General features: G+C 34.5%; 1 protein-coding gene across 1 annotated transcript in view; it reads right to left on the bottom strand.

The window, feature by feature from the left end:
• The window catches only part of LOC113502498 (glutamate synthase [NADH], amyloplastic), a 54,550-nt gene extending 33,123 nt beyond the window's left edge, over positions 1-21,427 (bottom strand). The window contains exons 1-3 of the mRNA XM_026884095.1: positions 21,209-21,427; positions 17,803-17,912; positions 14,965-15,095 (exon numbers count right to left, since the gene is read on the bottom strand). Coding sequence (XP_026739896.1) covers positions 14,965-15,095; positions 17,803-17,910 — 239 coding nt within the window. The 5' untranslated portion in view covers positions 17,911-17,912; positions 21,209-21,427. The remainder of the gene's footprint in view (positions 1-14,964; positions 15,096-17,802; positions 17,913-21,208) is intronic.
• Between the last annotated feature and the right edge of the window lie 807 nt (positions 21,428-22,234).

Raw genomic sequence — 22,234 nt, 5'->3', positions numbered from 1 at the left:
AAAATCAATGATTTATAAGTACCTATTTTAAGTAACAGGACTTATATTATTTTAGTTTTTTTACTTAATCTCCTTTGGAAAATTATTACAGAAGTATTTGCAATTACTGAGAGGCCAATGCACACAAATCTAATTCATAGGATAAATAATAGAGTAGAAGCGAAAACAATAAACATAAAACATGTTTTATTTGAACAAGTGTACGAACATGAAATAACAAGTGAACATCGTAAATAATACAACGTTAGACGAATTATACTGCTCGGAATGCAAGATTTAATTTAAAAATGTAAATAATGGAATATAAGAATTGATTTAAAAACAAGCAATGAACATCAGTCGATGTTACTCAAAGTCAAATTAGATTTCTGTTTGTAACAAACTTTTTTAAGACGTTTCTCATGAATTGGTAGTGATATCAAGAACTGTATAATTAAGAAACACACAGGCAGTTGTTTTCTTCTAATCGCGAATATTAGACCTCCGATTATTTACCTGATGGAAAAGATAATCCTACTTCAATGACATAACTGAAGTTCATGTAAGTCAATGTAATCGATACAAGAACGTACAGGTTATCGTGAACGGTGAACGTTGAACGACCGACAGCTGACCCACATTCCACTTGCTATAAATCAATGAGAAAATATTTTATATAATTCACGTAATTGTTGAAAGGAAAAGTGGACTGAGTTGCAAAACATTTTGAATGCGAAGGGCAACAGAAAGATATGACTCAAGAGCATGAAACAGGCAACCACGTTAAAAACTGGGACTCTTTCATTCTCGAAGTAACAAGGAAGAAGAAGAAGAATGTTCTGGTGGAAGATTTTGCTTTAGAACGACAGTGACCCAGGAACAACGTTCAGAAAGTCTTAAGACGGTTTTCGGGATCAGACTGATTGGTTCTTGAAAAGGAAATTAAACAGAAACAATGAAGATATAATAAAAAAATGATCACAGTTTGCGATGAAAATAACGATTTGATCAAAGATATTTACCGGTAATCAAACAGAACGTTACATAATGAAGATCAAAGGATAGCAGGCTTATCAAACGACGTCGCCTTCAGTCAGATAAAGACGTCTGTCACTAACGATCTAGAACAAACGATAAAACGAGTTCATTACAAGCAGACGTTAAAACCAACGGAGCAAACATCTCGGTTGAAATGTGGATTGTGGAGCATTTCATTAAATGTCACCGGGGGTAAAATTAGATTTCCATCTCCAGAGTGGTAAAGGTCACAGTTCAAGTAAAGCCTGCCAAGTTTATGTTATAGAACTTACTATAAATGGGAACTAATTAGGAATTTAAACAACAATGGAGTTTAATGGATCAAAATCTAAGCCGTGCCAATTCAACATATACTCTGTAACGCATCTGTAATTCAACATATATTCTGTAACGGATCTGTAATTCTGCTCAACAAAAACTGAACTGGACAATTCTAGATAGAACTAGATATTTATAAATAGAAAGAATACCTAACGGCTGCGGCTCCGTCCGCGTGTATGTCAGTTATCGCAGTAAAAAGATCTTAACGTCCTTTCTCGGGTTTACAAGAATGGATTTATTTTCTTGACATTCTTCCGCCATTGTAAGTTATACATGTATAAGGCGGCAAATTTCCCAATACCATATTTATATACATAGTTATAGCCTCAGCTCATCCACCATCAGTTTTTACAGCCTGATTGTATCAGAAAATTATCCTTTTGTATGTACATTGCACATACAGTATTATATAATTACGATAGACGATAACACTGAAGTTTATATTCTACATAATGTAATCATCACGTCCAAATACAAAGTACACACGCAACTATTAACATTACAAAAAGCTTAGCGAAACATTATTAACGGATACGCTTTCATGTCAGTTCTGTGAACCGGCAATCAAATATTGTTACCGATGTATGCATCTTCAGGGCTTTTATTGATTGTACTATAAATACCTTAGGTTTCAAATGTCACTAGCGAATGTAGGACGAACATCAATATTTTATGTCGCAGGAAATTAGCTGTCTTTACATGCAATACTTGTTCTTATGTAGTTATTTTTGAGGAGTTGCTACATAAAATAACCAAAATAGAAACACTGTATAAAGTGCCCTTTCCAAATAATACAGAAACTTTCATCAGAAAATGTATTTTTAACTCAGCACAGCACTGATAAGAATTCAGTTCCGTTACAGTCAAGATTAGCATTTCGAAAATTACAAGAAAATTTCGCAAGCCTGCGAAAGCAAAACTTATCTATTTTTGGATTGGCTTAAAAAGTTATGAGCGTCATAGCAAAAAGGTCAGACTTACAAACAGCTTACGTAACTGGCTGAAGAAAGTATTTTGTAAAAAGACTTTTTGTTCTGAGTTGCTACGTCAGTCGTGTCGGGTTTGTTAGCGAGTTATGGCCGGTCCAAAGTCCATACAAGTAATTCGCACAACACATACCGTCGGCAATCTAGTACCAATTTGTGCGGGCGTTGTTTTTCTAACCACTCCGAGCGAACTGTCATCATCTTTTATGAACAAACAATCGTGGGTATTGCCAACTGCCGGTCTGTTATTAATTTAGATGACATTTTATACACCTGCCGTTTTATTAAACATTCTCAGCGAGACGAGTAGATGAGTGGAGATAATGGAAAACGAGGAGCAAGTAAAATTTTATTTCCTTATAGAATACATTGATAACAAAGCATAAGAGATTGAAATGAAACTACTTTTACGGATTTTATCGCGGTTTAATTAGGTTCACGGGCAGACTGCCCGTGACCATGATACCTGCAAAGGTGTCGAAACGTCGGGAACTAAAATCAAAAATTAAACCGCGATAAAATCCATAAAAGTAGTTTCATTTCAATGTCTAACAATCGCGTAAATCTAAGAAACCACTATATAAAGCATAAGAGCTTCGACGGAGCACTCCCGAGTAACGACTTATCTCCGGACCGAAACTGAGTTTTTTACATTGAATTAAATTGAAATTGACAGCGTTGAGCACGGAGTCCAAAGGGCAATATACTCGGATGACAGGGGCTTTCACTCTAAGATATTACTGTAGTATACTAGTCTTAGACTACTGATCTGTCTGTCTTTAATATTTTCTACTCTATCATTACTAAAGATTTTTATTTATTGAATGCAATCCGAAGGTAAAAGATTTTTTTGATTTCTCAGCTTTTGAAATCGCCCTCTCAGGCTGAAGCCCAACAGTTCGAATCAATTGAATACCACCAAGCAAAAACGAAAAAAATACAGTCTAGACACTTACACTAGACTTGCAAATTGTGAAATCAGTGCTATGACTAATAAGTCTGAATGTTTAATTGAATAGAGCAGTTTCTACTTTTTTTATGACCACAATTGCGACATTTACTATCGTCTATTTGGCGTGCATCCAGGGTTGTACAAATGATACCACGTTTCCTCGTTAAACAAAATACCCATACTACGTTTTTATAGGAATAGGATAAATTTATCTGTAGTAAATACTAAAAATAGTCAGAATTACCTTTCGAAACTTCACTTTCCTAAAAAAAATGTGGTGATGTGTTACGATCGATGGGATAATGTCTAAGGTAACTGCGTGCTAACTACTTATCGTTTATCTTGATGAATTACTTTAAAAACAATTGATATCTCGTTAAAAATATTCTTAATTTTTCATTTCGTCTGGCTTGCAGACAAAACTGATAAAAAAATCTGCAGTTTCGTCTGCAAAACAATATTGGGATGATGACAGTCATCAATATATAAAGCTGAAGAGTTTCTTTGTTTGTTTGAACGCGCTAATCTCAGGAACTACTGGTTCAAATTGAAAAATCATTTTTGTGTTGAATAGACCATTCATCGAGGAAGGTTTTAGGCTATATACCATCACGCTGTGACTAATAGGAGCGAAGATACAATGGAAAATGTGGGCAACAGCAACAAATATTATGACTTATAACATTTTGGTAGATATAAAATATATACTGCCTACTTAGTCTTCTTTGTTTGCTTCCTCCATATAAAAGGTTAAAATTATAAAGGGAAGGTATCCGGGTAACTACAGTAGACGGTTAACGGCACTTCTCAAATGACGGAGCTTTATCGATTGTATAGCTACACATTATCAGTACCAATCAGTCGTGAGTCGTGATATGACGACCCACTGATCGTAGCGATACGTTATCTTATCGCTATATGCAACATATCCCAACAAAACGACTTGTATAACAATCAAATTGTGATATATTAGTGATAATCCCCAATTACCTCCAATAACTATCAAGATTAATGAATATGCTTTTTAAGCTGCCGCGTTTTCTCATGGGAACAAAATTCCTGCGAAAATAGACAATCAAAGAAATTAACAGCTATTATAAAATGGTCTTATAAAATAAAGCATAAAAAGTTTATATGGTTCTTCTCAAGAATCAAATCCAAAAATAACATAGACGACTTTATTCAGAAATCTGGGATTCTATTGAATGCATCCATGGCATATCTCCCACAAAAGAAAATCTAAAGCAAAACCCACGATGTCCTAGCATAAGCAAATGAAACCAAGGCCAAAAACTTTTACGAATAGATAAAAGACAGTAGCCACAGCAATAAACAAATAAAACAATCGCGAAGTCATTTGTGATGGTGGTCATAGACAGATAACTTGAAAAGAAATAAAGATAGTGTAATCCTTCACGCGAACCCCACGTGGCGACTGCGCCGGCACAGTGTGGTCGTGTAGTGACACAGACAACAGTTTATAAATAAGTAATAACAAAACATTCGATTAGAGCTATCGCTTCTAACTTTAGGACGTGGGAATTAACGATAACGTAGATAGGAAAAATTTCAAACAGAGAGCGCACTGTTTTGATACATTTGTAAGTTGGAATGTGGAGAAGGTATTCATGATTTTCTATTGTTATGACTGGCTTAGACTATTGCTATTTCAAAACTATAGTAACAGGGTAAACTTTTCTAAGGAATCGCTGAGAAGTAAGCAAGATATTCTATGATAGATCTTAATAAAAAAACCAAGTTCTCGAAAATGTTCCGGTTCTTAATGCTTACACGCGAAGTGAGAGCTTTTACGCATAAAAAATGTACAATGTGAGCGAAAGTACATACTAACGAGTACTCGAGTTTATTTCCCCCCTGTGGGTTATCCACAATTTAGTACCTAATCTAATGCCTAGATCGGCTAATCAGATAGGCGACCTGAACACGCGGCGGGTGCGTGTTCGTGACGACGTGGCGCCGCACCGAGCAATAATCCTTTATCAAGGCTCCGTAACATAATCTTTATACCCTCTAAGTTTATTTAATGAGCCTGTTAATACAAATTACAAAGAAGGCAAGGGTAGCTGGCAAACGAGTACTAAAAACATCAGCCTGATCTAATTTTAGTCTCAAACTGAGCATTATCTCATTTATAACAAAGTTCACAAAAATGTGTGATATGCGATGATGAAAATTACATAAAAATAAGACGACAATGAGCAAGTGAGTGGCGCGTCGATTGACGTAAAACAACCGCGTGACGTAAGAGGTCCGAGGAATTTTTCGATCATGTAAGAAAAATATAGTATGACTCTGAAAATAATAGTAAGATAATCGCGTGTCGTTGTAGCGGTAATTCATAACATTTTCTTATTGCGACGTTCATGAATGTTTTAGACTAAATACTAAAATATTAAAAAGAAAAATCTAAATTATAAGATGCCAACGATTTGCTTCTTTTCCTGAAATACCCATAGCATTCTATATTATCTTTCAAGTTGAAACAGTAATAGTATTTAGATTTGTAGAACTAACAGTGACAGACATCAGCGCACTAATGAATAGTAAATATGTAAGAAGTGTGATGGAAGGACAAAATACCGGTACAGTTGTGCTAAACAATTAGTAATTGCGCCGCAATAGTGCACGACCAATTGATGGATTGCCTCTCAGTGAACTGTTAAATGAAGAGGCTGTCATCCTATTCAGTTACATTTTGTTATTTCTGGTATAATATACAGTGTTCAGTACTTTGAATTTTTTCTTGTAATATGTATCTTATTATAAATTACAACCAACTAGTCGTCATAATAACGTTGATAAATTTAGAATTTTTATTTTGTTAAAATGTCATATGGCGTTCTTTTTGTGCCATGGATTATTTATGATCGTCATCATTATCGAGCATTCTATAACTTATTCTGGAAATAAGAACTTCTCTTCCCTCTTGCCTAAAGCCTAATATGATTTTCCTTTTAATACCTATTGTGTTTTAGGATATCTGCTATGCCATCCTGTTCGTCCCCAGACAGAGAAGTAACTCAAAGATGGTCAAGTATAATGGATAGCGTAACTATTAGTGTACCATTTTTACGTAAACATTAATAGTCTGTGCTTATTTCTCCTTTAATACTTTCTGGAGCACAACATAGTTGCGTTACAATAACATATTTATTGAGAAGAAAAAACATAGAAAACAATGTTTTCTACTGCAATTCTATAGAACCATAAAATTTAATATGCACAGTGGTGTGCAATATAGTTTTACGACAAGGTCGTTGAGATTATAGCGCCGTAGTGTAACCTAAGGTGTAAAACAATAAAGATAATGATGATCACTTAATAAAAGCCACTGTTTGTTCACGTGCTATGTATATCGTTACAATAGTCATTTCTTGCATTTGAAGAAAAGCTTAAAAACTTGATCTAGATGGACAAGAAAACGAATAACAAAATAAAAAATAAAATTCACTGTTCATTATTTCAGGAAAAATATGGCAGTTACAACTGGTAGTTTGGAGGTTATAAATAAAACCTTGAAAAACTAAATAGATAGCATGCTATAAAGTAACTAAAGAGTAAAAATGATGACAAAGGACCTCGACATTGCAAATCACGCGATTTATAACACGACGACACTTAATGCAAACCTAAACCTTTATCATTTGCTTTTAATTTTTTCTCTTCACTTACGATTTTCCTTCTGTTCACCATTAAGGTTATGATAGAGGACTGAAGTTACTTATTGTCTACAGACGAGTCTTGGATCTCGCCGGGATGTGTGGGACCACCAAGGTGTTTTTTCTCTTCAACTGTCTCAGTTACATTCATGGAATCGCTACCGATGTAACTGTCACTGGGATTTGCCCATTGGGCTTTCTTTTCTTTTCTAAGCCCTCATTCCTCTTAAGATTGGAGTCTCCTTCGTGGTCTGTAAGCTGATCAGGTTACAGGATGCCTTCCCTGCCACCTACCCACAGGTCTGACTCATCAATACCATCACACGGCTCGGAGGATTCCCAATGCATCATTTTGTATAACCATAATTGCATTATCGTCCGATTTTAAACCATTAGGAATTATTCTAGAATGCCATTAAGATCTGGTTATTTACGACCTGATGATCTCATTGATCTGAACGGTCGTATCAATTCCAGGGATGCCGAAAGGAAGGCTTTTATCAATTGTTTCATTGCTGACATTTGTTCTCACAATGTTTACGCGTTCGTAAACATTTTTATCTTCAGAAAGGAGTGTTCCATTGTTGACACTTGAACCACTGAGAACTCGCAAATACACTGAACAACGTTCGGTAAACAACTTACTAGAGTATTGTATTGATTCTTGGGATCTATTCCGGAAGTAAGCCGAAAATACTGAAATGTGACTTCTGCTTCTTCTATACTCCGTTTAGTGATTATCATATTCTAGAATATCCGTAAGTCCGAAACTTTCCTATTTTTGTAAAACATCTCCGAGTATGATTTACAGTGTTTTTGAGTTTTTGTACCACTTTTGTTGAATTCAGTTTTATAAGTTAGATTTTTTTTAGGTAAGTATTCCTTTTTCTTTGAAATTACACGCACATTTTGGAATATAAAATTAGTTTTTTACTCGATGAATATATCGTTGTATTAAGATATGCCTACACCGATGTAAGATAAACTACGGCACTCGTTTCTGTAACTAGCAGTAATAACCGGTTTCCTTCAGTTTATTTTTATAACGTTTGTCCCGACTAGCGGATATTAATTTTCTCTAAGTAACAACATCATTAATCGTACACTTATTATCTATTAAAGCACACGTAATTCTATATTAAACGTTCTTCTTCTATCAATCTTAAGGCATATCGCCTTAAGATTATCGAAAAACATTAAGAGAAACATTTTCTAGACCTTTAAAAGTACTATCAAATTAAAGTACTTTATGAACGCATTTGCAAAATAATTATTCTCATTACACTCATCTTCATAGGCTTATGCATAAGATGTTAGCTACAACAGCATAGCTAATCTATACAACAGTAAATATAGATTTAGTTTATGTTCACTAGAGTATTTGGATCATAATGCGTAGTAGTATTTAACTAGACTTCACAAACGTTTTAATAGCTTGACTTGAAAACCAAAGCTAATTTGTAAAGACACAGTTACAAATGTAGGCTACCGAGTCTTAAAAACTCTTGAAGTACCTGCAAAGTTACGTAATGTTTCCCACGCCACCAATATATTTCAGCAAGTACTCTGTTTACGGATAAAACATATTATTTTCTTGAGTTGTATGGATAGAATACCTTCGCAACCACTCGATAGCACTTCAATTTATTTCTGATAATGATGAGTGCTCAGTTATACGGATTATAAGGGTGTTTTTTGTTTCCAAGTATATAAAAGTAATATTAATTGGGTTCAAGTGTATATTGTAAGCCGGGCTTTATTTCAAGAAGGGAAATCAGAATACACATTTTGTTTGTATAAAATTAAACCGTGTAGGGACGATGCCTTTAATCACCACTCGTGTCGAGTGCTGATAAATATTTGTATACCATTTAAGGGACTCGAACTGGATGGCTGTTCGAGCGATTTTGGTGATAAATAGCCTTATTTCCATTTGGAGAAGTATTGATCAAGAAACATTGTAAAAAGAGTTATTATTCCAGCCGCCAGTCTCGCTGTCGTTTTCCAACTACACTCACCGGCACAATTAGGGGAACACAAAAAAAAGGTTGATTTTTTCTAACATTGTAGGATATTTCTATGAGTGCTTTTGGTTTAAGTGTTAATAACATCATAACGGATTGCTTTAAGTACACCCAAGTCTTATTGTAAGTGTTTTGACAAGAATTTATGTTTTTTTAAGATTTTGCTCACTTAACGTTTTTTACTCATTCTGATAAGAACTTCAGTGGATGCTGCTAAAGGGAACTGTAGATCATTTAACTGTTTACATTTGTATAGTGCACATTGTTCCGATACAAAATGAGTGATTTACCAGCAACTTCTGCAGCCAGGGCTGTAACCATGATCGAGGAAGGGCACACCTATCGCTCAGTCAGTCGCGCATTGGGTATATCGACATCGGTGATTTATCGCGTCGTCCGACGTTATAGGGAGACTGGATCGTACGTGCGCAGACGAGGGCAGGGCAGAAATCGGGCAACTAGCGCCTTAGATGACCGTTTCTTGGTCATGCAGACTTGACGAAATCGTCGTCAAACAGCTGTTCAGACCCGAAATCGTTTAGCAGAAGTCCGTAACGTGAATGTCAGGGAAGGGACTGTTAGAAGACGGTTAAATGAAGTTGGTTTAAACTCTTACGTGCCAGCAAAGGCTCCAAAACTCGAGGTAGCTCATCGTGTAGCAAGATTGGCATTCGCTCGAGAGCATCGAGATTGGACAAGTGAGTGGGGCCGTGTTTTGTTCAGTGACGAGAGCCGATTTTGTGTATATTTCGTGGATGGGAGGGAAAGAATGTGGAGACATCGAGGGGAACGTTATCGCCAAGCAAATTTCACTGGAACTGTGTCATATGGTGGAGGGTCAGTGATGGTATGGGGTGGCATATGTTTGGGAGCCCGCACGGAGCTAGTGATCATCAGTAATGGATCGCTAACTGCACAGCGGTACATTACAGAAGTGTTAGAACCCCATGTCATGCCTTTTGCCCCATCTATTGGTGAAAATTTCATTTTCATGCATGATAACGCACGGCCTCACACTGCACGCATAGTGAGTGACTACGTTAATGAAGTAGGTATCACTCAGATGGGCTGGCCAGCGCGATCACCGGATATGAACCCGATAGAACATGTGTGGAACTACCTGGGAAGAAAGGTTCGACAAAGAAATCCAGACCCTAACAATGTGGAAGAACTTAAATCGGCGTTAGTGGGAGAGTGGAATAACTTTCCCCAAGAACTGATCGACAACGTTATCCAAAGCATGGGAAATCGTATACAGGCTTTAATTCGAGCCCGTGGCGGCAATACCCGGTATTAAAATTTTCTTTTATGGGTGAACTTTAAAGTTTTTGGCAGATTTCAATCATAACGAAAAATCGTTCAATGTTATTTATTTGTAATTTTGTTAAATTCTTCAAGAATAAATATTGTGTGAGTTACTAAAACATTTAGTTTTGTTAGGTTGAGTACAACAAATAATTGTGTAACTAAAAAAAATATGTATTACTTTACTTTGTAAAGAAAATCGACATTCTTTTAGTGTTCCCCTAATTGTGCCGGCGTGTGTATAATCAAGTCTAGCACAAAGGAGCACTGTGTCGTCTATTCAGAGACAACTGCGTCACACTGGGAGCACAGTGTCCTTGAATCAGCTCTTTGAGACGGGATTGAATAGCCCCTTAATGCAGTGGTTACGCAGCCCATTGATTTTACAGCTTGTTATTCGTTCTTCTCTTTTTAAAAAGCCAAGGCCGAGTTATCAGCGGTGCCAGTGTAATCGCGTGTTTACGTGTTACGGAAAACAACATAATTAGTAAATGCGCCATTAAGTAACTTATATTGTAAAGAGTGGTCAAAGTATACCGAACAAAGATACATTAACAAAGCTAAAGACTAACTATACACTATACAGTCTAAGATGGGTTTCAAAATAAAATAGAAATGGAAAAACATTTATTTTGATTTTATAATTGGAGTATGAAAATCAGTAGTCGTTTCTTTCGCACATTGATACGTTGAAGTGGGAGTCAATCAATAATGATCGGGCAGAGGGCAATGGTACTCGAATCAGAGTGGGAATATAATTGACTATAATATTGCCCGCCTCTGCTATTTGGCAGAGGGGGAATGGCTACAGATTCGTCCTATTTGCAGTTGTGAATTCATTGTGGTCCGAAAGGATATTGGTCTTTCGATTACGTATCAATGCTATCATTATAATATTTAGTTCCAGGTACTTGTCGGCTTAACAAGTTTTATTGTTTTTCCATTCGAACAAGCTTGAATTTCCTTGAATGTTGCTACTGAAGTTCCTTCATTTGTACGATCTAAATACATTTTCGTTTGTCTTACTAGCATTCTCAGTTACACCAAAATTGTTCATCATAGCATAAGGCGAAGACCCGTAGGTATACGGTCATTGTCAAGAACTTAATCATTTGTTAGAGTTTAAATAAAACACTAACAAATGATTAAGTTATTCCCGAGCCAAGGTCTTACAACAAGGCTGTCCTATAATTGAACACAAATAATGTTATCTAATGGTGAGGCGACATCCAACGCGACTTCATATCGAGTGCTATTTATTCAAGAACACGATAATTTGTTATTAGCATGTGCATATCAGTGAACAAGTTGAATGTCAAGTTTGTTACCAAGCGAAGTTATTGCGTATTATGTAGTTTGTTTATCTTCCGGTTTGTTTTGTCTATTTGTTAGATGCTGAATTATTCCATAGTGGATCATATTTTATAGAGCTTGGTACTGTTGTATATCAAGTGTTATGCCAAATAATTTTGATATTAATGCAAACAATCCAGCTTACTAACATTTGCACATTATTTACACCCACATTGCAATAAATTGGGTTAATAATTTTCACTTTTAACACTATAATGTGTCACTGTTATATTCTTTTATTCGCTACCAATCATAAGTCATCAGCATAAGAAGTATATAGGTAATTCAATATCAGAGTTCCCAGACAAACAAGTTCACCCCACGCGTAGTATCGATAAACCCGCATCACTACTGCACAGATAAATCAAACTACTGCGTAGCTGGTAGAACGTGGTAGCTATTATCTATTTGCCAGTGAATAGGTGACTGGGTCAGACGAATCAACTGTTTATAGTCCATGCGGATTCAAGGGGGCTCTGATAGACCTCCGTTCCTATTGTGCTAATCTTTGAGATGCGAAATCGAGGAGTAAAATGAAAAATGAACGTGGAAATAGGTTGCGGTCAAGCGATTTATTACAATTTTTAGATCATGATACATAGATGGAATTGAATTTCCTTTGCTATTAAAAGAGATTACTTTTGTAACGGCAAAGGAATATCTTTGCACGCTTGTAGGTTGGTGATGCATTAGATATCTGGTTGGAACGTCATGTGGGTTTTAGAAATATGTCAAAGGTTCCTCGTATCGGAAGGGACGTACAATGTGGGTCTTCAAATGCTCTCTTCAGTCGTGTCAGAGAGAGAAGAAGAACAGAGAGTAGAGCTGTGTTGGCACACACACTTATGCATTAGTATGTCCTTGGCAGTTGTTTGGTATCTTCAGCTACCTTGGCCGAAATCGATCAGGACATTCCAATATCTATACCTACATAGGCACACTACCAAACCTTATTGGCGAAAATTATACAATATTACTACATGAAAGCTTTCACGAGCCTCCACCATAATGGCATGTGCGAATGATATTATTCAATCGATTGGAACCAATACATGGTAAATGTACAGCCAGAAGCCGAAAGCCGTTAACACAATTTTATTTACTAAGTGCCAGTCTTTTTATTGACGTATAGGAATTGATGTTGAGTTTTACTGTTTTACCCATGCTATATTCTGTGAGGGATTTACATACAGTAACTCTGTAGAGTCAGTAATAAAATTGTGTTAACCAACTTCTGTTGCTGACCATACCAAGACATATATCGTCGAGATCCTGACAACTCGCGTTTCTCACGAACGCAGTAAATATTGATATAAATTACATAAGTAAAGCCCTCTTGTCTTCGTGTTATTTATTTGAGATTCCACACGAAGTACAGATAAATGAAATGCAAATATTCCCACACAATCCAGTTTCCATGTTGATTAATTGAATAATAAATATAGATAGAATATAAATACATATGTATATTGTTTCCATAACGTTTTATTACTTGGGTGTCAAAAAATACTATTTTTGAGTTGTGTTGGCAACCCTACCAATTCGCACAGTAAAGAATTTTGGAGCACGCATTATTCGCAATATATTTTAATCAAGATTATATGAATGGCGTTCAAGGTAGATATCGTATTGTTGATAGTAGGTAGCTCAAAAGTTATCAATGCGACCTCAAAAGCATTGAAATCGTGTATTTTTATGGTAAAAGATACAAAAATGATCACTTAATCGCCGCGTGGATTGATAATGACGTCAATGGTTATTATTTTCTTGGTGCCTTATTAATCAACTCATTTATTATAAGAATACCTACAACAGTATATACTGGTATAATAATTGTTTATTCTAAAACCGCATACTAAATTTAATTTCTTAAAAAGGAGCGCTGTCTATCAAGTACGCACGTAGACGAGCAACGAACATACTTAATATCATAATTTTAGAGGAAAATAAATAAGTTTAAATATTAATTTGATTCTCTAATATTTTACACGTAAAGTATTTTAATTTAATTCTTCAAACAATATAAACAAAAATTAAAAACGCAAGAAAGCGTTCAGACAAAGCTGTCAACAAGGCTTTGTAGTGATAGACTAAAACGTGACCCTCAATATCATAGATTACCACGATAAAAGGCAATAAAAAATGCGTCAACCCCGTCAAAGTTATAGTTAAAGGCAATAATAAAATATAATAGTTCTCAAGAAACAAGCTATTATTATTGTTATGTTAAACATTTCGCACGCGGAAAAACGTTGCTCCAGTTTGTCATGGCATATCGATTTCCCGTCGGAACCATCTGGCAGAATGCCAAGTTTAAGGCTGTGGGCACAATTGTGTCTGGCAACTCGCCAAATAGCACGGTAAAGGCCGTTCTCATCAATTTCAATGTTTCATTTGTTTTCTTTACACTATTTACTCTTTTGTTAAAGAAAATCCTACACCGGAATGCCATGCAGCCGGGATTCGAAGATAAATTCAATCACCTTTACAAAATGTAACTTTCCTTTTGATGCAATCGAGAAAAAATATCGTGGATACAGGATATACATGCTTAATTCATAGTTTACCATAATTAAGAATCATAACCAACTAAACTAGGTGTAAATGGATTTTGATCATTACTATTTATAGTTTTATGTAAATTAATCAATTATTTGGAGTTGTATCACAAGTAATTTATCTAAATTTCGTTCATTACGTTACTAACTAGAATCCTTTGAAGCTAATGTTTATGTTAGTCAGTATATACCCAACACAAAACATGATTTAGATTTATGTAAACTATAATGTTCCAGAAATGTTTGTTTCGGTACTAATATGTATTACTGCCGTCTTGTACACAGAGCCTATTAAACCCGTGACAGACAAAATATTAAAACAGTAATTACACATGTTACAGTATATTAACCTGCTTTAATGTTTAACTATAGTACTAACGTTTTGTATTAAACTTAAATTATTATTAGTTTGGCAAGATACCTTCTGTTCCATTTTCCGCTAAAAGCATTGAATTTTATTATATTTAAAATGCAGCGACATTTCTGGTGACTACGGCTACCATAAAGCTGACACTAATAAAACACGAGAAGAGATATTTGTCGTGATCATATCAATCAAACAAATTTAAAACTCAACCCAAGAACTATTTCAATCTTCTTCCTGATACATTCGAGCAAAAAAAAACTGTCTCAGATGATGCGTCAGAGATATTTAAGTATCATCAGTATGTATTTCTATTCGTAAGGTAAGTATTGCCACCTACATTCTTTGGAGATAAGCCTTTGCCCAGCATTAAGAAATTATAACATAATTATCATAAAAATTACCTTAATTGAGCGCAGTAGAATTGATGCGGTATAGCGGTTAGCACTCCCGCGCCGTCGCCGGTGTCGTTGTCGCATGCGCACGCGCCGCGGTGCTCCATGCGTTTTGCGAGCGTTTCGGCATCTCGGACGATCTGGTAACAGAAAGATTAAGTTACATGTGTGCACACAAATTAAGATTAATGTTGTTGCTACATTTATAAGGAAACTAGATTGACTGATTTTCAATTTTGTCAGAGTAAAATTAGTTTTATATTTGTCTAGAGTGGGGGGGGGGGAGACTTAATTTGTTGAGTCTATATGAGTTAGATAAGTTATAAGAACATCAATAGTGTATTATTTTATTAGCAACATCAAAGGTGATTTCAGGAATTTTTTTAAACTGATTAAATACAAAATAATTTACCAGCGGAAAAATATTAAGTGTAAAGTTAAAATCCCAATCATACAAGCCCCTGTCTTTTGGCTGTCAGCCAATAAATTTTAAGCTCTCGACAACCCTCCCCTCTTAAGTAAAATTTAGCTTCGTGCCAAGTAAATTTAAAAAGTGATGTTATGGAATCCAAAGCTGTTGTAGCAGTATTTTTGCTGCCAATAAAATAAACAATTTTTATTTACAAGTTTTTTAAAAGTTTTTATCTGGCTAATAATTAGACTTAACTATAGAGTTTATTAAAGGTTTTCTCCTGGCCTAGATTTATTAAGTGGAGGTAGAATGAAGTCCTACATTCAAAACCGTCTCAGAAGTAGTAGTCTCTATTTCCTATCCTCAAAATCGTCTCCGGAAAGCATAAATTCTTAACCATGAAAAATAGAGTATCTATTTATATCTATGATAAGACAGTTACGTCACGGAACTAAAAACCTTTAAATTAATCTTTATCGCTTAATGCATCACTAAATATTGCTGATAGATGAATTAACGATAATCAGAAAGGTTATAGAAAACCGTGTTGTCATTGTAAATAATAAATCAACTGATTAGGTTACAATAAGCTTATTGGTTTCAGTAAACGCGTGTTGTGACAACAATATCGTAGGCTGTATATATGTTGATAGGAGAAGATAACACAAGTTCCTTAAAAGAAGAAGCTGTTTGTAAATGTGTAACTCTTTTTTGGTAAATAAAAACGAAATACATAAACTCCAAGAATGTTAAATCTTGTCATTACGACTGAAAATGTAATCAACGTCATTTTTACACTATCTATGTTAGTCTAAAAGCCACATGATTCATTAATTAGTGATCAAAAGTTGCAAGAAACGAATTTATATTCACATCCAGATTTTAAATAGTGTTAGACCAAAATAATTCTCAATTGAGAATAATTACCAACGACTGCTTTAATTGCATTCATCAATCAAGACTGCAAATAAATAGAACTAGTCGGACCAATTTAGATATGATATGCACTGTGTAATTCAATCTGAGTTGTCCTGGGTCCCTGCATTAGGGGCACATGAAGCAGGACTTTTCAAATTGTGGAAGTGGGACGCCTCTATCAGTAATGTAGCGCGTCGTCTCGGTTTGAAGAATGCAATCGTCTTGATTTAGGAACTCATAGTAGTAGCTAGGTATAGGATTAGTTTAGAAACGAAACGAAAGAAATATCTGTCTAGTAAACTATTCATATAATCATCTGACACCAAGATTTAAACACGGCATAAGATTTACCCATGACCTAAATTAACCGACGATGAAAGAAGGAATTTGTATTATCGTCCATTAGTGAAGTCACAACTAGGTAACTATCCCAAAATGCCATTAGTTAAGCCTAGAAAATTGGCAACAATAGTAATTTCTTGGAAAATAACTGAGAAGAAGCAATTTCCATTGAACAGTTTCCAAATCATATGCTATTAAACGTTTAATTCTCCATAGGAACATGGCGTAGGAATATTTTGTTACATGGGGTATGGATAACTGCCAAATGCAGTCGAGATTTAGTAATAAATTAATACAACTCAGAACTAACTAGACATTTTGGCAACTATCTAAACATGTACACAAGAAAATGGCCAGAAATTTTATGCAGTTTTACGAAGGATATTCTGGATATCGTGAGTAATGGAAAATGTGTCCAGGCCAAAGCTCAAAAGTGCAATTGTAACTAAGCATAAACTAGTAATGTCACAATTTTTCACGATTAAATATACACTCACTAGTGAGAAATGGGTTTCGAAATGGAAAATAATACTTAATAAAATAAAACAAATGACTTTAGAATTACTAATTGTTCCTACACTGGAGTGTAACTAATCTTCGCTGAATTAAAACCGTTTATTCTATTGTCTAAAACTAGGTTGAAACAAATCACGCTTAAGGACTTTCGTTTCGCAAAATAGCCTGACCTAAAATAATTATTTGAATAAAGTAAGTGACGAGGATAGACATGGCGATTGCTGGTTTAGTCACCAAATAATTAAGGGTTGCCTAGCAACGGATGATGGGGTGTGACCCCAGTTTTAGTCATATGCCTGCTAGTTAGACTACCATAACTATACGCTTGTATACCTAACTTTGATTGACCAGCGCTAATTGGTCTCGAATTTTAATTGGGTGTCCGATTTTCATCTCGTTAACAGTAATGGCGCTGAAGCGTATTTATCTAGGAAAAAAGCACTCCTGTATTAATTATGAGGATAATTTGAGTGCCTACGTTAAGTTCTAAGGTATCAACTTAAACGGAGAGGAGTGGAGACAAGAGTCTTTGAAAAAACAATCAGATGTCATTATTCCTAAATCTCTATACAGCTAGTTATGGTGGTTAAATCTGAATGTCTACTGTCTCGTCTCTCATTTGGTGGATACAAGGCCTAATTTTTCGGAAGTATACTTACTTTATGAGTACGTTTTCCGTCGATAGCAACAACAAAACCAACGCCGCAAGCTTCGTGCTCGTTCTGAGGGTCGTACAAGCCTTGCTTGGGCGGCCCTTCCCACTCCATACCTGGACAAACGTACAGAAATTAGAAAATATATAAAAAACAATATTTAAAATGTATTGATTTGTATGCAAGAGGAGCACGATCGATCCCAAACACCCACGAAATCGTTATAAAATAGCGAAGTCTAGCGTACTCTAATACAGGTCACTGCACAACAGTGTTGCTGCACTACTTAGTTCATTCCATTGCATGCTCACAATGTCATGTGCGAAGGTCACTCAGGTTCAAATAAAAATACTACCTCGTATTATACTCATTAAGTTCATTGACACACTAAAACTAATAAGAATACCATTAGAACAACACGAACCGGTTAAAATGGCGTGTTTACGATCAAAACTTTTCTTTGCGCTAGAATATAGCGTGTTCTGTGCACATTGCTTGAATTTCTTATTTACTTTGTGACTCATGGCTAACAATTTGTTCTAAAATTAAATACAAAATATTTTAGCACTGAAAATTTATGTTTTTAATTATTCTTCCTATATCCCATATTTAACAGGAAAAGTTAGTCGTTCAGAAAAACTATGACGCAAGACATTGTTATACATGTTCCTAGTTTAAGTTGGATATGAATGTTTCCAATAAGGCTACATAATTATTTGTAGGTGCTTAGATCGCCCCTGAAATAATAAAAATTGTATAAATTAATTTATAATGTTCTGAATGAATAAGGTAGTGCTTTTTTTTAAATTTCTCTCTGCTTTTAACCTTGAACAAGTGTTTGACTGCTTCACCGGACTTATTGGTGAAACTTTAGCTGCAACCAGAGCAGAGATGAAAAGTAACTACATTAGCAAAAACCGTTAAGATTCACCACCTGCATGAGTCAAGCCTCGGCTTAGTACTTTACTATCTTATTAATTAAAAATATTGTAAAGTACCTATGTGAAAATCTGAAGTGGGCCATCATTTCTTTCTATTCTTCTTTTACTTAAACTTATGGGTTTGCTCTACAAAGTAATCCAATTTTGGTAAAGAGCTGGCAAATGTAGTTGACATTGAGATTTACTCAAATCACAATGCACACAAAAATGACAGTGATAGATTGGGAGATAGCGGAAAGTTTTCACTTATACTGATAGTATAAAAATGGGTTTATGATGAGGTAACTGAAATAACCTATAGTTAGATATAGAATTACAGTAAATAAAGATTAAGTTGATCAAGAAAGGCAATGCTAAAGTTAAATGATGATATATGGTAATCATGAAACCTTTTATTACTTTGGTCCCATAGAGAAAATACTGGTAGACTTATTTTTGAACTGAGTACTGCATAAGAACAGATAATAAATAGAAAACATCATTATATATTATTCAAATTATTTTTCGACGAGTGTCCTGTTTTGAACTTATAAGTCGAATTCATTAAAGCAATTGAACAGCATTAGCTGTTTAAAGAATAACTACCTGTTCCTGATCAATTAATTTTAAATATTATAATTAAAATTACAGAACCATAAAACACAGTAAGCTTACAAGCAAACTGTATCTATCTCTCTGTCAATAGTCTGTCTGTCAACATAATCTGTTGTAATTAAACTTAACAACAATAATAAATAATAGTACTTCATATTATACTAGTTTATACCAGTATTGTCAGTATTAAATTGGACCATTAAATGAACAAATAAAAACCAGACATGTCTAAACTACATGTTTGATTTGATTAACTCAATTATATTTAATCTTTGTAAACAAGAGTTAATCATGTTGGATGTTTATCTGTCCCATTATAATTGCTATCTTAATTGTTAAAGGATATGAGATTTTAGATTTGAGGTTGAGGTTGCATTAACTACTTTTTTATTATCTGTATAGTACTTTATTGAGATAATTTTAGGCCTTTTAAGTCTGGTCTGTGATGACAACTTAATAATATGCAATTTCAATTTATAATATGAAATAAGGTCAAAGATGATTGTGTAACACACAGTCTTGTATTTAAAAATGAATAGTAATAATATAATATTTATTTTCAATGACTAGCCGACTAAGGAATTTAAAATTGAAAAATTCCTTCTTTCGCAAGGGATGCATTCAAAACACCCAGTAGAAGCAGTATGAAAAAGCTTTGATAAGACATCTGAATAAGAGTTCCAAATATTAAATTTGGTATTCTAACATCAGAGGTTATAGATAAAAAACGTTTTTTTTTTACCTTTAACATGAAAAATCAAACCAAGCCAACCTACCTAAATTACAAAACCAAGAAGCGAAGGATTTGTAATGGTAGTCAAGAGAATTGCAAGTATACATTTGGTTAATCATGTGAAGTAATTATGCTCCTATTATCAGCTACTTTAATTACAATCATACCAATAACTTTTATTTTTCTCATCAAGCTTTTCTAAAGATGTATTGACCAAAGACACACCTACATTCTACTTGCAAGAATTACATAATATTATGCAGCTGTTACACAAACACACATTAGAGCCAGTCAATAAACAAGATAGGTCAAAGGGCTTGCCCTTGGCTGATAAATGATGTAAATAACTAATAGTGAATATTATTATGTTTTTTATCATTTAATTTCGTGACCATAAATATTTAAAAATCAAAGGCCAAATTATCATGAAATATTTATTATAAAACCAATCTTGGAAATGTCCTATGGATGGGCACAAGGCACTCATTTAGGGAAGGTTTGGGCATTAATTTGAATTATAGATTTGTAAAAAAATAACGTAGGTAATATTTCTAATACATCTTTTACCTTCGGCAAAAGTTAAGATCAACACAAGATTAAATTATTCAAATTACGAACACGAACCAGCTGACAGATCAATGACCGTCCAAATCTGAATACTAGAGGTCATTGCTGGCGCTAAGCCGGTCGCCGGTTGCTAATCAGAAAAAAAACATTTGAGACAGATCAATTTACTGGTACGATGCTCTTTTGTTAGATTTAGATAATTATTCTGAAAAGCGTACTCGATCTCTTACGACTTTTAGCCACAAAATAATAAAAGAATGAAGGAGGTATCAGTAACTACAGACTTGAATAACGGTAAACGATGATATTAATAATTAAACAAATAGAAAATATGCAAAAGGTAAATAGACGGTTGATAGGAAAATGAATTAGATTTTCTATACAATGAACAATAAGTGATTAAAATTTATTGCGACTGAAAAATGTTGTGCTGAATGAGCTGTGTTATCGACCGCTGCCGCAGATTTTTCACCACGTATGCAATACACGTGGACTGGGGAGTACTAAATGCTTGCGAAAGACGTGCCAGACATAGCCCGTGAAAAAATTCTAAAAGAATGCAACAAAAAACCCTTACCTCAAAGTACGTTCGGGAAATTGAATGAACTTTTCTCGCCTACAACACAACCTTAGGTTCTCACTTTCACACAAAATTGTTATCAAATAACAACAGTTGTGCTGAACTGAGAGTTTAATCAAATAGTACACTGAATTATACCGGTACGGCGCAGTGACCGCTCTACAGACGACTGCGGCAACCGGCAGAACGCGACGAACTGATTGACTGAACTAAATTTCGCGCTCGAACGAAGACCTCGAACGAGATTGTATGATACGAGAGATTGACTGAACGGAACTAAATGAGCAAACGTTGTGATTGGCCGATTATTTCGATTGGAAAAGTTACCCCGATAATGTTGTCATTTGAGGGGATTTCCTTATTTTGGGTAAAATAATAATGTAAACGGTTTTGTTGAGCATAGATTTAACGATGTAACTGTGTAAGAAAACCTGAATGTAATATTAATTCGATAAATAAACAAAAATATATTTTTATTTACGCCATTTAAATATTTTCTTATGAAGAATTGTTACTTGATAAGTATCATTATTTTTAACTTAAGTTTTTAAATAAAGTAAATGAAAAATGTAATCTTGAATTCAATAAAAAATCGGTACATATACAAGGTATTTTTTTCTTGTCTTATATTATAAGACAACTTTTGTTGCTACTAGTAGTTTCGAGTTAATTTCATTCAAAACACAACATTTTCTTGAACCTAAGCAGATGAAAAGTAGAAGTAATAAAAATTGTAGTTCTCTGGCTCCTTTTTGAAATATGATAAATTTATTCATGGTGACATAATCTTTGCGGAAAACATATAATTAATACTTAATTATGTATACTGCTTCGATAACTATTTGCTCAGAATAAATTAAAAACTAATATATAGTAATACAAGGAAAAACTTAAACAGGCTATGGTAACTTTCTTATGTCAAATGCGCAATCGATTTACAAATAAATACTCTCTGGTACTCTCTTTTACTTCTTTAAACATAACGAAAAAATATAAAGCACGAACGAGCGAATTCTTACGAAG

Source organism: Trichoplusia ni, chromosome 17 (genome assembly GCF_003590095.1).
Source record: "Trichoplusia ni isolate ovarian cell line Hi5 chromosome 17, tn1, whole genome shotgun sequence".
Lineage (NCBI taxonomy): Eukaryota > Metazoa > Arthropoda > Insecta > Lepidoptera > Noctuidae > Trichoplusia > Trichoplusia ni.
This window is presented reverse-complemented; position numbering and strand designations above follow the sequence as displayed.